The sequence below is a fragment of the Salvelinus alpinus genome, chromosome 4 (assembly GCF_045679555.1).
Source record: "Salvelinus alpinus chromosome 4, SLU_Salpinus.1, whole genome shotgun sequence".
Classification (NCBI taxonomy): domain Eukaryota; kingdom Metazoa; phylum Chordata; class Actinopteri; order Salmoniformes; family Salmonidae; genus Salvelinus; species Salvelinus alpinus.
The window spans coordinates 12,257,126-12,274,267 of NC_092089.1; the positions used below are offsets into that span (position 1 = coordinate 12,257,126).

The window sequence follows — 17,142 nt, forward strand, 5'->3', positions numbered from 1 at the left end:
TGGTGAGTAGTGCCATTTTAAAGTTTCTACTTAGTTACCATGGTGAGTGTTCCCTGTTAAAGAGAGTGCTTCAGCCGTAATGACTTCAAATGGACCAGTAAATTAAATAGAACCTTAGACTGGACATTGGCAAGATAATGAACTTACTGCCTTTATGAACTTACAGCCTTTATGAACTTACAGCCTTTATGAATTTACAGTCTTTATGAACTTACAGCCTTTATGAACTTACAGCCTTTATGAACTTACAGCCTTTATGAACTTACAGTCTTTATGAACTTACAGCCTTTATGAACTTACAGCCTTTATGAATTTATAGTCTTTATGAACTTACAGCCTTTATGAACTTACAGCCTTTATGAATTTATAGTCTTTATGAATTTACAGCCTTTATTAACTTAGTCTTTATGAACTTACAATCTTTATGAACTTATAGTCTTTATGAATTTACAGTCTTTATGAATTTACAGCCTTTATGAACTTACGGCCTTTATGAACTTACAGCCTTTATGAACTTAGTCTTTATGAACTTAGTCTCTAGGAACTTACAACCTTCATGAACAACCCAGAGGGATCTAAGGCACAATCTCAATTAGTCTTTCCTTGATTCCTCTCCTCACCTCCTTCTCAACCATAATGGAAGGGCCCTCCCCTCAGATCTTCTTCTCTGTGTTTAGAGAAGGAGGCGAGGAGGAGAGTGGTTGAAAGGAATAGAGAGAAGCTGAATTAAGCCATAGAATATATTGGTCTCCCGAGTGACGCAGCGGTCTAAGGCACTGCATCTCAGTGCAGGAGGCGTCACTGCAGTCTCTGGTTCGAATCCAGGCCGTATCACATCTGGCCGTGATTGGGAGTCCCATAGGACGGTGCACAATTGGCCCAGCGTCGTCCGGGTTTGGCCGTCATTGTAAATAAGACTTTGTTCTTATAACTGACTTGCCTAGTTAAATAAATACTGTAGCAACACACGGGTCCAGATGAGGCTGACGTATTGATTTATATGCTGTTGTCACCACCTTTATTAACTGGTTGTATTTTAGTCCAATCTGCTTTCTAGCACCTTGTTGTTCTTATTGTCATGATTTATACTGATAAAAACCAGGATATCAACAGGCATCTACTTAAAATGTTCATTCAAAATGTTCATTTGTTCATCTGATCACAGTTTGAATTGCCTTTTTTAATGGTGGTGGAGGTTCATAATCATGATAGCTGGACGTTCTATAGATTTACAGGCTTAGAGGTTTGATGAGCTGACAGGATGCAGGAGGTTTGATGAGCTGACAGGATGAAGGAGGTGTGATGAGCTGACAGGATGAAGGAGGTGTGATGAGCTGACAGGATGCAGGAGGTTTGATGAGCTGACAGGATGAAGGAGGTTTGATGAGCTGACAGGATGCAGGAGGTTTGATGAACTGACAGGATGCAGGAGGTTTGATGAGCTGACAGGATGCAGGAGGTGTGATGAGCTGACAGGATACAGGAGGTTTGATGAGCTGACAGGATGCAGGAGGTTTGATGAGCTGACAGGATGCAGGAGGTGTGATGAGCTGACAGGATGCAGGAGGTTTGATGAGCTGACAGGATGCAGGAGGTGTGATGAACTGACAGGATGAAGGAGGTTTGATGAGCTGACAGGATGAAGGAGGTGTGATGAGCTGACAGGATGCAGGAGGTATGATGAGCTGACAGGCTTAGAGGTGTGATGAGCTGACAGGAGGAAGGAGGTGTGATTACAGTTTGATGAGCTGACAGGATGAAGGAGGTGTGATTACAGTTTGATGAGCTGACAGGATGAAGGAGGTGTGATGACAGTTTGATGAGCTGACAGGATGAAGGAGGTGTGATTACAGTTTGATGAGCTGACAGGGTGAAGGAGGTGTGATTACAGTTTGATGAGCTGACAGGATGAAGGAGGTGTGATTATAGTTTGATGAGCTGACAGGATGAAGGAGGTGTGATTACAGTTTGATGAGCTGACAGGATGCAGGAGGTGTGATTATAGTTTGATGAGCTGACAGGATGAAGGAGGTGTGATTACGGTTTGATGAGCTGACAGGATGAAGGAGGTGTGATTACAGTTTGATGAGCTGACAGGATGAAGGAGGTGTGATTATAGTTTGATGAGCTGACAGGATGAAGGAGGTGTGATGACAGTTTGATGAGCTGACAGGATGAAGGAGGTGTGATTACGGTTTGATGAGCTGACAGGATGAAGGAGGTGTGATGACAGTTTGATGAGCTGACAGGATGAAGGAGGTGTGATTACGGTTTGATGAGCTGACAGGATGAAGGAGGTGTGATTACAGTTTGATGAGCTGACAGGATGAAGGAGGTGTGATGACAGTTTGATGAGCTGACAGGATGAAGGAGGTGTGATTACGGTTTGATGAGCTGACAGGATGAAGGAGGTGTGATTATAGTTTGATGAGCTGACAGGATGAAGGAGGTGTGATGACAGTTTGATGAGCTGACAGGATGAAGGAGGTGTGATTACGGTTTGATGAGCTGACAGGGTGAAGGAGGTGTGATGACAGTTTGATGAGCTGACAGGATAGATATCAACATCCGAACACTTGTGTTGATATGTATGTTTATGTTTACCTTCTATTGTTGTTTATTGTTGTTGTTTTTCTCCCTTCACAGCATACCAACTGAGAGTGTGTCAATCTCCTCCGGCTGTTGCCAACGCAGATATCCTCACAGAACATGACGAGTTTGAAATAGGTCTGTCACCTTTATACATGTATTTGTTTGGTTGTTTGGTTGTTTGGTTGTTTGGTTGGTGAGTTGTTTGGTTGTTTGGTTGGTGAGTTGGCTGGTTGTTTGGTTGTTTGGTTGTTTGGTTGTTTGGTTGTTTGGTTCGTGAGTTGTTTGGTGGTTGGTTGTTTGGTTGGTGAGTTGTTTGGTTGTTTGGTTGGTGAGTTGTTTGGTTGTTTGGTTGGTGAGTTGTTTGGTTGTTTGGTTGTTTGGTTGTTTGGTTGTTTGGTTGTTTGGTTCGTGAGTTGTTTGGTGGTTGGTTGTTTGGTTGGTGAGTTGTTTGGTTATTTGGTTGTTTGGTTCGTGAGTTGTTTGGTGGTTGGTTGTTTGGTTGGTGAGTTGTTTGGTTGTTGAGTTGTTTGGTTGTTTGGTTGGTGAGTTGTTTGGTTGTTGAGTTGTTTGGTTGGTGAGTTGTTTGGTTGTTTGGTTGTTTGGTTGTTTGGTTGGTGAGTTGTTTGGTTGTTTTGTTGTTTGGTTGTTTTGGTTGTTTGGTTGTTTTGTTGTTTGGTTGTTTTGTTGTTTGGTTGTTTGGTTGTTTGGTTGTTGAGTTGTTTGGTTGTTTGGTTGTTTTGTTGTTTGGTTGTTTGGTTGGTGAGTTGTTTGGTTGTTTGGTTGTTTGGTTGGTGAGTTGTTTGGTTGTTTGGTTGGTGAGTTGTTTGGCTGTTTGGTTGGTGAGTTGTTTGGCTGTTTGGTTGTTTGGTTGGTGAGTTGTTTGGTTGTTTGGTTGGTGAGTTGTTTGGTTGTTTGGTTGTTTGGTTGTTTGGTTGGTGAGTTGTTTGGTTGTTTGGTTGGTGAGTTGTTTGGTTGTTTGGTTGGTGAGTTGTTTGGTTGGTGAGTTGTTTGGTTGTTTGGTTGGTGAGTTGTTTGGTTGTTTGGTTGGTGAGTTGTTTGGTTGTTTGGTTGTTTGGTTGTTTGGTTGGTGAGTTGTTTGGTTGTTTGGTTGGTGAGTTGTTTGGTTGTTTGGTTGTTTGGTTGGTGAGTTGTTTGGTTGTTTGGTTGTTTGGTTGTTTGGTTGTTTGGTTGTTTGGTTCGTGAGTTGTTTGGTGGTTGGTTGTTTGGTTGGTGAGTTGTTTGGTTATTTGGTTGTTTGGTTCGTGAGTTGTTTGGTGGTTGGTTGTTTGGTTGGTGAGTTGTTTGGTTGGTGAGTTGTTTGGTTGTTTGGTTGGTGAGTTGTTTGGTTGTTTGGTTGTTTGGTTGTTTGGTTGTTTGGTTCGTGAGTTGTTTGGTGGTTGGTTGTTTGGTTGGTGAGTTGTTTGGTTGTTGAGTTGTTTGGTTGTTTGGTTGGTGAGTTGTTTGGTTGTTGAGTTGTTTGGTTGGTGAGTTGTTTGGTTGTTTGGTTGTTTTGTTGGTTGTTTGGTTGTTTGGTTGTTGAGTTGTTTGGTTGTTTGGTTGTTTGGTTGGTGAGTTGTTTGGTTGTTTGGTTGGTGAGTTGTTTGGTTGTTTGGTTGGTGAGTTGTTTGGCTGTTTGGTTGGTGAGTTGTTTGGTTGTTTGGTTGGTGAGTTGTTTGGTTGTTTGGTTGTTTGGTTGGTGAGTTGTTTGGTTGTTTGGTTGTTTTGTTGTTTGGTTGGTGAGTTGTTTGGTTGTTTGGTTGTTTGGTTGTTTGGTTGTTTGGTTGGTGAGTTGTTTGGTTGTTTGGTTGGTGAGTTGTTTGGTTGTTTGGTTGTTTGGTTGGTGAGTTGTTTGGTTGTTTGGTTGTTTTGTTGTTTGGTTGGTGAGTTGTTTGGTTGTTTGGTTGTTTGGTTGTTTGGTTGTTTGGTTGGTGAGTTGTTTGGTTGTTTTGTTGTTTGGTTGTTTGGTTGGTGAGTTTTTTGGTTGTTTGGTTGTTTGGTTGTTTGGTTGTTTTGTTGTTTGGTTGGTGAGTTGTTTGGTTGTTTGGTTGTTTGGTTGGTGAGTTGTTTAGTTGGTGAGTTGTTTGGTTGTTTGGTGGTTGGTTGTTTTGTTGTTTTGTTGTTTGGTTATTTGGTTGGTGAGTTGTTTAGTTGGTGAGTTGTTTGGTTGTTTGGTGGTTGGTTGTTTTGTTGTTTTGTTGTTTGGTTGTTTGGTTGGTGAGTTGTTTGGTTGGTGAGTTGTTTGGTTGTTTGGTTGTTTTGTTGTTTGGTTGTTTGGTTGTTTGGTTGGTGAGTTGTTTTGTTGTTTTGTTGTTTGGTTGTTTGGTTGTTTGGTTGGTGAGTTGTTTGGTTGTTTGGTGGTTGGTTGTTTTGTTGTTTTGTTGTTTGGTTATTTGGTTGTTTGGTTGGTGAGTTGGCTGGTTATTTCTCTGTATTCATTCATTGATATCAAAGTGGCGCAGTGCGAGCTGTGTTGCTACAGATGCTGGTTCAATACCCGTGCCGGCCTCGACTGGGAGACCCATGAGATGACTGTAGGTTTTTGGTTTCTCTCCCTCTAAAAACATAAATAAATCATTCTAAATAACAAACTGGCTTTATTTACAAATTAGTAACAATGTCTCACGCCATGTTAAAAAATTGCCCTTTTTCTCGCTCATTTTACGTTATTTTGAAAACGAAATAATTTCCAATATATTTATGGGGCATTGCACTAATAATGGCGCTGACTAGGGAAACGTTCCCGCTGTGCTGTTCTCAGTGCCAGTCTGCACGTTCAAACTAAAACAATGTCACTAATAATGGCATCTTTATGCTTTCGTTAATAAAATACTGTTACAAATACTCTTTCAAAATGCCGATGTTTATTTAGTTATGAATCCATAACGAATTACTATGGGAATAAATATCACAGATTTACAGAAATATTGGAACAAAATTGTCTAATAACAAATTGTTGCTTACTGGAAAATATTCTTTCAAACAAACATGGTCACGTTGTACAGCGCCATTATGGCTCTTAGCAGGGCTGTATTTTTAGAAACATTATTTTGGCCTTTATTCAGATTACAATCGCTCGCTGTCGGGTTTTTTAAAACAAAATAATCTCCAAAATATCGTTATATACATAGCCTTCCCGCTGTGGACATCTATTTCATCACCGTTTCGCGCTGCTCTGTGACAAGCATGGAGAAACTAAAGTATTCAATTATATTCCATGGTATTCTTAAGATATATCTGTTGACTGAATATAAGCAAGTGATGTCTGCTAAATAATCAAGTTAGGTTCCTCCAGAAATTTTTATTTAACTAGGCAAGTCAGTTAAGAACAAATTCTTATTTTCAATGACGGCCTACCGGGGAACAGTGGGTTAACTGCCTTGTTCAGGGGTAGAACGACAGATTTTTACCTTGTCAGCTCTGGGATTCGATCCAGCAACCTTTCCAGTTACTAGTCCAACACTCTAACCACTAGGCTACCTGTCTACCCCCTCTAACCACTAGGCTACCTGTCTACCCCCTCTAACCACTAGGCTACCTGTCTACCCCCTCTAACCACTAGGCTACCTGTCTACCCCCTCTAACCACTAGGCTACCTGTCTACCCCCTCTAACCACTAGGCTACCTGCCGCCCCAAATAAATCATTCTAAATAACAAACTGGCTTTATTTACAAATTAGTGAGAATGTCTCACCCCATGTTCAAGAATGGCCTTTTTCTCGCTCACTCTACATTAAATGAAAACTAAATCTCCAAAATCTCCAAAAATTACAAATAAATCAATGTTAATCCCACTTTGTAACACAATCAAATGTGAAGAAATCCAAGCTCTCTGAATACATTTGCAAGATACTGTACCTTCCAAGTGATGAACTAACACCAAGATACTGTACCTTCCAAGTGATGAACTAACACCAAGATACTGTACCTTCCAAGTGATGAACTAACACCAAGATACTGTACCTTCCAAGTGATGAACTAACACCAAGATACTGTACCTTCCAAGTGATGAACTAACACCAAGACACTGTACCTTCCAATTGATGAACTAACACCAAGATACTGTACCTTCCAAGTGATGAACTAACACCAAGATACTGTACCTTCCAAGTGATGAACTAACACCAAGATACTGTACCTTCCAAGTGATGAACTAACACCAAGATACTGTACCTTCCAAGTGATGAACTAACACCAAGATACTGTACCTTCCAAGTGATGAACTAACACCAAGATACTGTACCTTCTAAGTGATGAACTAACACCAAGATACTGTACCTTCCAGGTGATGAACTAACACCAAGATACTGTACCTTCCAAGTGATGAACTAACACCAAGATACTGTACCTTCCAAGTGATGAACTAACACCAAGATACTGTACCTTCTAAGTGATGAACTAACACCAAGATACTGTACCTTCCAAGTGATGAACTAACACCAAGATACTGTACCTTCCAAGTGATGAACTAACACCAAGATACTGTACCTTCCAAGTGATGAACTAACACCAAGACACGATGATAGGGTTGTTTCAAAGGTACCCCAGCTCTTCATCAGAGTGTCCATCTTGATAATACCTTGACAGCTACGGTATTGTCTTCAGACTAGGGTTCAAATAGTATTTGATTTATGTCAAATACTTTAGCTGTGCTTGGTTGAGCTGGCCTGGCATCTGATTGTATCAAGCCAGGTCTGATAGTGTTCAGTGATGTCTATGAATCCTATCAGAAAAACTGTGTGTGTGTGTGTGTGTGTGTGTGTGTGTGTGTGTGTGTGTGTGTGTGTGTGTGTGTGTGTGTGTGTGTGTGTGTGTGTGTGCGTGGTTCCTGCAGGGGACATCATCCGGTACCAGTGCCTGCCAGGGTTCACCCTGCTGGGCTCGGAGATCCTGACGTGCAGGCTGGGGGAGAGGCTCCAGATGGACGGCCCTCCACCTCTTTGCCAAGGTTAGCATCGGGCTGCATCTGTAATGGCATCCTATCCCCTATGTAGTACACTGCTTTAGACCAGGACCCTATGGGGAACGGCACCCTATCCCCTATGTAGTACACTGCTTTAGACCAGGACCCTATGGGGAACGGCACCCTATTCCCTATGTAGTACACTGCTTTTGACCAGGACCCTATGTAGTACACTGCTTTAGACCAGGACCCTATGGGGAACGGCACCCTATTCCCTATGTAGTACACTGCTTTTGACCAGGACCCTATGGGGAACGGCACCCTATTCCCTATGTAGTACACTGCTTTAGACCAGGACCCTATGGGGAACGGCACCCTATTCCCTATGTAGTACACTGCTTTTGACCAGGACCCTATGGGGAACGGCACCCTATTCCCTGTGTAGTACACTGCTTTAGACCAGGACCCTATGGGGAACGGCACCCTATTCCCTATGTAGTACACTGCTTTAGACCAGGACCCTATGGGGAACGGCACCCTATTCCCTATATAGTGCACTGCTTTAGACCAGGACCCTATGGGGAACGGCACCCTATTCCCTATGTAGTACACTGCTTTTGACCAGGACCCTATGGGGAACGGCACCCTATTCCCTATGTAGTACACTGCTTTTGACCAGGACCCTATGGGGAACGGCACCCTATTCCCTATGTAGTACACTGCTTTAGACCAGGACCCTATGGGGAACGGCACCCTATTCCCTATGTAGTACACTGCTTTTGACCAGGACCCTATGGGGAACGGCACCCTATTCCCTATGTAGTACACTGCTTTAGACCAGGACCCTATGGGGAACGGCACCCTATTCCCTATGTAGTACACTGCTTTTGACCAGGACCCTATGGGGAACGGCACCCTATTCCCTATGTAGTACACTGCTTTAGACCAGGACCCTATGGGGAACGGCACCCTATTCCCTATGTAGTACACTGCTTTAGACCAGGACCCTATGGGGAACGGCACCCTATTCCCTATATAGTGCACTGCTTTAGACCAGGACCCTATGGGTAACGGCACCCTATTCCCTATGTAGTACACTGCTTTAGACCAGGACCCTATGGGGAACGGCACCCTATTCCCTATATAGTGCACTGCTTTAGACCAGGACCCTATGGGGAACGGCACCCTATTCCCTATGTAGTACACTGCTTTTGACCAGGACCCTATGGGGAACGGCACCCTATTCCCTATGTAGTACACTGCTTTTGACCAGGACCCTATGGGGAACGGCACCCTATTCCCTATGTAGTACACTGCTTTAGACCAGGACCCTATGGGGAACGGCACCCTATTCCCTATGTAGTACACTGCTTTAGACCAGGACCCTATGGGGAACGGCACCCTATTCCCTATGTAGTACACTGCTTTAGACCAGGACCCTATGGGGAACGGCACCCTATTCCCTATGTAGTACACTGCTTTAGACCAGGACCCTATGGGGAACGGCACCCTATTCCCTATATAGTGCACTGCTTTAGACCAGGACCCTATGGGGAACGGCACCCTATTCCCTATGTAGTACACTGCTTTTGACCAGGACCCTATGGGGAACGGCACCCTATTCCCTATGTAGTACACTGCTTTTGACCAGGACCCTATGGGGAACGGCACCCTATTCCCTATGTAGTACACTGCTTTAGACCAGGACCCTATGGGGAACGGCATCCTATCCCCTATGTAGTACACTGCTTTTGACCAGGACCCTATGGGGAACGGCATCCTATTCCCTATGTAGTACACTGCTTTTGACCCGGGGTCGTAGATCTAGAGAGCTTCTAAACTGAAAGCATCACTCAGAATTCCCAACATCCCTCCCCTTGTGGCTCTGCTGTAAAAGTAGTGCACTAAATAGGGAATAGGGTGCCGTTCCCCATAGGGTCTTGGTCTAAAGTAGTGCACTAAATAGGGAATAGGGTGCCGTTCCCCATAGGGTCCTGGTCTAAAGTAGCGCACTAAATAGGGAATAGGGTGCCTTTCCCCATAGGGTCCTGGTCTAAAGTAGCGCACTATATAGGGAATAGGGTGCAGTTCCCCATAGGGTCCTGGTCTAAAGTAGTGCACTATATAGGGAATAGGGTGCAGTTCCCCATAGGGTCCTGGTCTAAAGTAGTGCACTAAATAGGGAATAGGGTGCAGTTCCCCATAGGGTCCTGGTCTAAAGTAGTGCACTATATAGGGAATAGGGTGCAGTTCCCCATAGGGTCCTGGTCTAAAGTAGTGCACTAAATAGGGAATAGGGTGTCGTTCCCCATAGGGTCCTGGTCTAAAGTAGCGCACTAAATAGGGAATAGGGTGCCTTTCCCCATAGGGTCCTGGTCTAAAGTAGTGCACTATATAGGGAATAGGGTGCCGTTCCCCATAGGGTCCTGGTCTAAAGTAGCGCACTAAATAGGGAATAGGGTGCCGTTCCCCATAGGGTCCTGGTCTAAAGTAGTACACTATATAGGGAATAGGGTGCCGTTCCCCATAGGGTCCTGGTCTAAAGTAGTGCACTATATAGGGAATAGGGTGCCGTTCCCCATAGGGTCCTGGTCTAAAGTAGCGCACTATATAGGGAATAGGGTGCCGTTCCCCATAGGGTCCTGGTCTAAAGTAGTGCACTAAATAGGGAATAGGGTGCCATAGTGAGTACAGACACATTGTCCTGGGCTATAAAGCACATAGAGTTCACAATTATGGATATATATTTGACCTCTTGTTTAATATCATTCTTCTGTTTGTTGTACACGTTTCTGTTTAGAGTCGGGAAAAATATTGATCTCTCTGTTGTCGACGTAATCTATCTTTGTTGTTTTACCTGTTTTAACCTGTCGTAGTTCTACATTCTGTTCTTTGATATCAGATGAAAAAATGTTTTCCTGCTGGTTTTGCCTGAACATTTCACTTTTGTTGGCAACGTTAACCTTTCCTTGTGTTCTATTACCTTCTGTCTGAAAAAGGCCTGAAGAAAAGCTAGCTGTTGTCAGAATAACAATATGGTTCGAAAGTGTTGTCATTATTTCAGATATGCCACCCTCCAGTGCTGAGAAAAGGTGCTGATATACACAGTAACCATCATTTTAGCATCAGAAGTTAGCAGTCTCCTGTACTGAGAAAGGAGATGATAAACATCATTTTAGCATCAGAAGTTAGCAGTCTCTGATATATAGGCAGCTATTATTTTATAGTGCTACCAAGGGACGAAGCTAGCACAGTGAACCAGTACTCTGTACCCCAAGGCCCTGTACCCGTCTCACACTAAATGGATTTTTCATTGCACATTATTATTTCACTGTAATTTCCAGTCACAACCACAGTCACAGTCACAACTACAGTCACAACCACAGTCACAGCCACAGTCACAGTCACAACCACAGTCACAACCACAGTCACAGCCACAGTCACAGCCACAGTCACAACCACAGTCACAGCCACAGTCACAGCCACAGTCACAGCCACAGTCACAGCAACAGTCACAGCCACAGTCACAGCCACAGTCACAGCCACAGTCACAACCACAGTCACAGCCACAGTCACAGCCACAGTCACAGCAACAGTCACAGCAACAGTCACAGCCACAGCTCCATCCACAGCCCCATCCACAGCCCCATCCACAGCCCCATCCACAGCCCCATCCACAGCCCCATCCACAGCCCCATCCACAGCCCCAGCCACAGTCACAGTGGACCGATTCCTTTCTTTTTCTCTTTCTGCTTTCTTCCCTCCATTTTCTCTTTTACCTCTGTCCTCTCTGTCCTTTCTTTCCTTTCACTTCACTCTGTCCTCTCTTTCCTTTCACTTCACTCTGTCCTCTCTGTCCTTTCACTCCCTCTCCCTCTCTCTCCTCTCTTCCCTCTCCCTCTCTCTTCCCTCTCTCTCCTCTCTTCCCTCTCTCTCATCTCTTCCCTCTCTCTCCTCTCTTCCCTCTCTCTCATCGCTTCCCTCTCCTCTCCCACCTCTCTCTCCTCTCTTTCCTCTCCCTCTGTCTCCTCTCTTCCCTCTCCCTCTCTTTCCTCTCTTCCTTCCTTCCTTCTCTCTCTCTCTCTCTCTCTCTCCCTCTTTCTCCTTTCTTTCCTCTCCTTCTATCCATCTCTTTCCACCCACAGTCCAATGTCCTGCTAACGAGGTCCTCTTCGACTCCACGGGGGTGATCCTGAGTCCTGGCTACCCAGACAGTTACCACAACCTCCAGACGTGTTCCTGGCTCATCAACGTAGAGAAGGGCTACAACGTCACCCTCCACTTCCAGCTCTTCCAGACAGAGAAGGAGTTTGACATCCTGGAGATATTTGACGGTGGGACATTTATCAACATTGCTTAGTATCGCAGTTTAAGACCTCTCTCTTCACATCTCTCATCGCCGGATAATTTGCAAAAAATTACCATAGATTTTATCTGTCATGTAAAGGCTTTGGATAATGAATCGCTCAGCTTTAATTATATGTCTCTTAACTCAGACCTTACTCCAAGCACCCTTTCCAAGCACCCTTCCAAGCACCCTTCCAAGAACCCTTCCAAGCACCCTTCCAAGCACCCTTCCAAGCACCCTCCCAAGCACCCTCCCAAGCACCCTTCCAAGCACCCTTCCAAGCACCCTTCCAAGCACCCTTCCAAGCACCATTCAAAGCACCCTTCTAAGCACCCTTCCAAGCACCCTCCCAAGCACCCTTCAAAGAACCCTTCCAAGCACCCTTCCAAGCACCCTTCCAAGCACCATTCAAAGCACCCTCCCAAGCACCCTTCCAAGCACCCTTCAAAAGCGCCCTTCCAAGCACCCTTCCATGCACCCTTCCAAGCACCCTTCCAAGCACCCTTCCAAGCACCCTTCCAAGCACCCTTCCAAGCACCCTTCCATGCACCCTTCCATGCACCCTTCCAAGCCCTTCCAAGCACCCTTCCAAGCACCCTTCCAAAGCGCCCTTCCAAGCACCCTTCCATGCACCCTTCCAAGCACCCTTCCAAGCACCCTTCCAAACACCCTTCCAAGCACCCTTCCATGCACCCTTCCAAGCACCCTTCCAAGCACCCTTCCAAGCACCCTTCCAAACAACCTTCAAAAGCGCCCTTCCAAGAACCCTTCCATGCACCCTTCCAAGCACCCTTCCATGCACCCTTCCAAACACCCTTCCAAACACCCTTGTACTAATCCTAAATGCCAGATTACTTTACCAAAGTAAACTATCACTTTCAATCAGGGGGCGCAACTTTCAAAGTGGATGGGGGGCCCCCATATTCAGAGATGTGTCCCTCCAAGTTTTATCATTGAAACAAAACAGGACAACAGTTTGCTTTAGGACCATGCGGACGCTTCTGATAGGTTGCTTTAGGGCCATGCGGACGCTTGGGACTGCATGAAACTTTTTAAAACGTTTTTACATAATGAAGGACTTGACATTAATTAATGATTTTATGTATTAGTCTGTAAGACCATGGGCCAAATTTGTGAATGTAAATTGCATTGTATTGTGTATTATGATGCAAGTAACCACTTTAAAAATAATAAGTTATTATTATTAACATACAGGGAATTAGACACTGTAGGACACCCCTCTGCCTATTGGGTTTATTTGCACATTCAAGCCTGTCTCAAAATACAATACTGTCCCTTTAATGTTTTACCTGACTGGCTTTTCAAAGACAGCTTGTAATGTAGCCTACACGTTTTGTGCTCTTGTAGGAAAGCAGTAACTCCCCATTGTTGACCTATTCTTCTCTATAACTGGGCTAACAACTCGCTAAATAACAAAGAACATCTACATACGGGCCACACGCGGCTCTGCGCTCTGATCTGAAAAGCGCAGACACTCGCGGGTGATTGAAAGACCTCTCGCCAAATATAATTCTACTCCGTTGCTCTCTGGCTCTGCCTATAACTAAATCACAGACTCAATCTTGCAAAGTTAGATTTGGTTTGTTGCGTTGAAAATGGCCTGATATAATGCTGATTCAATCAAAGAAAAAAAAACGTTGATCTACAGTATATTAGTGCAAACTAATTGGGCGAACTCAGTTGAAGTTGGATGTCTGCGCAGCCTGGCTTTGCTTCTGCGCATCAGTCCTGCCGGAGGCGCACCGCCGAGCAAGCGCGAAGTTTAGAGGGAACATTACTTACGAAGATTGTAAAATTGAGTCAACTCTACTTTATTGAGGTCGGAGTCAAAGCAATCTGGCTATTTGCTATTGTAATTGACTACTTTAAAGATGAATAAACCCAGCCACTGCAAGGTCGAACGAATACAACGAATCATGCTTTGAATTCCAATAGAGGAGCTAGCCAGCCAACAAGTGTGGTTACACAGTACACACGTTAAACAGTATATGTAATACAGTACATGTTAAACACTATATGTTATACACTATATGTTATACAGTACATGTTATATAGTATATGTTAAACAGTACATGTAATACACTATATGTAATACACTATATGTTATACAGTACATATTATACAGTATATGTTAAACAGTACATGTTACACAGTACATGTTATACACTACATGTTATACAGTACATGTTACACAGTATATGTAATACACTATATGTTATACAGTATATGTAATACAGTATATGTTATACAGTATATGTAATACAGTATATGTTATACAGTACATGTTACACAGTATATGTTAAACAGTACATGTTATACAGTACATGTTAAATAGTACATGTTATACAGTATATGTTATACAGTATATGTAATACAGTACATGTTAAACAGTACATGTTACACAGTACATGTTATACACTACATGTTACACGGTACATGTTACACAGTACATGTTATACAGTACATGTTAAACAGTACATGTTACACAGTACATGTTACACAGTACATGTTAAACAGTACATGTTACACAGTACATGTTACACAGTACATGTTATACAGTATATGTAATACAGTACATGTTAAACAGTATATGTTATACAGTATATGTTATACAGTACATGTTATATGTGATACAGTACATGTTATATGTTATACAGTACATGTTATATAGTATATGTTATACAGTACATGTTATATAGTATATGTTATACAGTACACACTTGAAGGGAATGTTCAACCTATTAACTATCCAACCTCTAATGATGTCACACCGTGTGCTTTTCTGTGTTTGTGGAGCCAGAAAATTCACCTGAAACACCATTATTTTATAAACTCAATTCTCTTTCCTCTGCCTTTGTCTGTGTCACTCTGTGTCTCTGTCCTAACAGGTCCTAACATCTCTCTGTGTCTCTGTCCTAACAGGTCCTAACATCTCTCTGTGTCTCTGTCCTAACAGGTCCTAGCATCTCTCTGTGTCTCTGTCCTAACAGGTCCTATCATCTCTCTGCCCTAACAGGTCCTAACATCTCTCTGTGTCTCTGTCCTAACAGGTCCTAACGTGTCTCTGTGTCTCTGTCCTAACGGGTCCTAACGTGTCTCTGTGTCTCTGTCCTAACAGGTCCTAACATCTCTCTGTGTCTCTGTCCTAACAGGTCCTAACGTGTCTCTGTGTCTCTGTCCTAACAGGTCCTAACATCTCTATGTGTCTCTGTCCTAACAGGTCCTAACGTGTCTCTGTGTCTCTGTCCTAACAGGTCCTAACGTGTCTCTGTGTCTCTGTCCTAACAGGTCCTAACGTGTCTCTGTGTCTCTGTCCTAACAGGTCCTAACATCTCTCTGTGTCTCTGTCCTAACAGGTCCTAACGTGTCTCTGTGTCTCTGTCCTAACAGGTCCTAACATCTCTATGTGTCTCTGTCCTAACAGGTCCTAACATGTCTCTGTGTCTCTGTCCTAACAGGTCCTAACGTGTCTCTGTGTCTCTGTCCTAACAGGTCCTAACATGTCTCTGTGTCATCTGTCCTAACAGGTCCTAACATGTCTCTGTGTCTCTGTCCTAACAGGTCCTAACATGTCTCTGTGTCTCTGTCCTAACAGGTCCTAACGTGTCTCTGTGTCTCTGTCCTAACAGGTCCTAACGTGTCTCTGTCCTAACAGGTCCTAAAGTGTCTCTGTGTCTCTGTCCTAACAGGTCCTAACATGTCTCTGTGTCTCTGTCCTAACAGGTCCTAACATGTCTCTGTGTCTCTGTCCTAACAGGTCCTAACGTGTCTCTGTGTCTCTGTCCTAACAGGTCCTAACGTGTCTCTGTGTCTCTGTCCTAACAGGTCCTAACATCTCTCTGTGTCTCTGTCCTAACAGGTCCTAACATCTCTCTGTGTCTCTGTCCTAACAGGTCCTAACATCTCTCTGTGTCTCTGTCCTAACAGGTCCTAACATCTCTCTGTGTCTCTGTCCTAACAGGTCCTAACGTCTCTCTGTGTCTCTGTCCTAACAGGTCCTAACGTGTCTCTGTGTCTCTGTCCTAACAGGTCCTAACATCTCTCTGTGTCTCTGTCCTAACAGGTCCTAACATCTACAGCCAGAGCCTGGCGTCCCTCAGCGGTGACATCACCACGCCCTTTAACCTCACGACCTCTGGTCATCAGTTGCTTCTGCGCTGGTCGTCTGACCATGGCACCAACAGGAAGGGCTTCCACGTCAGATATGTGGGTGAGTATCAAAGTATGTATCCTGTTAATAATGACTTTCCTTCAACCAGCATGTCTTCATCCACCCCTCTCTATACAACACCACCCATTAGGAGTCATTAACAGCATGGTACAGGGCCCCACCAGAAATAGACTGGCAGTTCTGGCAAATGCCAGATGGGCTGGTCCGTCTTCAGCCCAGTGGGCCGGTCTAAATCGGGGGTTTTGGTCTAATAATGGGGTCAGGGAGGTCAAAATAGGCCGGTGTGTTAAAAATGCATGGGCCCATTAATGATCCCAGGCCATCTCTGATCCCAGGCCATCCCTGATCCTAGTCCATCCCTGATCCTAGTCCATCCCTGATCCTAGTCCATACCTGATCCCAGTCCATCCCTGATCCCAGGCCATCCCTGATCCCAGTCCATCCCTGATCCCAGGCCATCCCTGATCCCAGGCCATCCCCGATCCCAGTCCATCCCCGATCCTAGTCTATCCCCGATCCCAGTCCATCCCTGATCCCAGTCCATCCCTGATCCCCGTCCATCCCTGATCCCCGTCCATCCCTGATCCCAGTCCATCCCTGATCCCAGGCCATCCCTGATCCCAGGCCATCCCTGATCCCAGGCCATCCCCGATCCCAGTCCATCCCCGATCCTAGTCCATCCCCGATCCCAGTCCATCCCTGATCCCAGTCCATCCCTGATCCCCGTCCATCCCTGATCCCAGTCCATCCCTGATCCCAGTCCATCCCTGATCCCAGTCCATCCCTGATCCCAGTCCATCTCTGATCCCAGTCCATCCCTGGGTCCCAGGCCATCCCTGATCCCAGGCCATCCCTGATCCCAGTCCGTCCCTGATCCCAGTCCATCCCTGATCCCAGTCCATCTCTGATCCCAGGCCATCCCTGATCCCAGTCCATCCCTGATCCCCGTCCATCCCTGATCCCAGGCCATCCCTGATCCCCGTCCATCCCTGATCCCAGGCCATCCCTGATCCCAGTACATCCCTGATCCCAGTCCATCCCTGATCCCCGTCCATCCCTGATCCCCGTCCATCCCTGATCCCAGTCCATCCCTGATCCCCGTCCATCCCT

At 44.9% G+C, this 17,142-nt stretch overlaps 1 protein-coding gene across 1 annotated transcript in view; it reads left to right on the forward strand.

Annotated features, from left to right (window-relative positions):
* LOC139572868 (CUB and sushi domain-containing protein 3-like) overlaps positions 1 to 17,142 on the forward strand; it is a 1,528,140-nt gene that overhangs the window by 1,331,689 nt on the left and 179,309 nt on the right. Inside the window, exons 46-49 of the mRNA XM_071395690.1 lie at positions 2,647 to 2,727; positions 7,424 to 7,537; positions 11,638 to 11,826; positions 15,925 to 16,071. Coding sequence (XP_071251791.1) covers positions 2,647 to 2,727; positions 7,424 to 7,537; positions 11,638 to 11,826; positions 15,925 to 16,071 — 531 coding nt within the window. The remainder of the gene's footprint in view (positions 1 to 2,646; positions 2,728 to 7,423; positions 7,538 to 11,637; positions 11,827 to 15,924; positions 16,072 to 17,142) is intronic.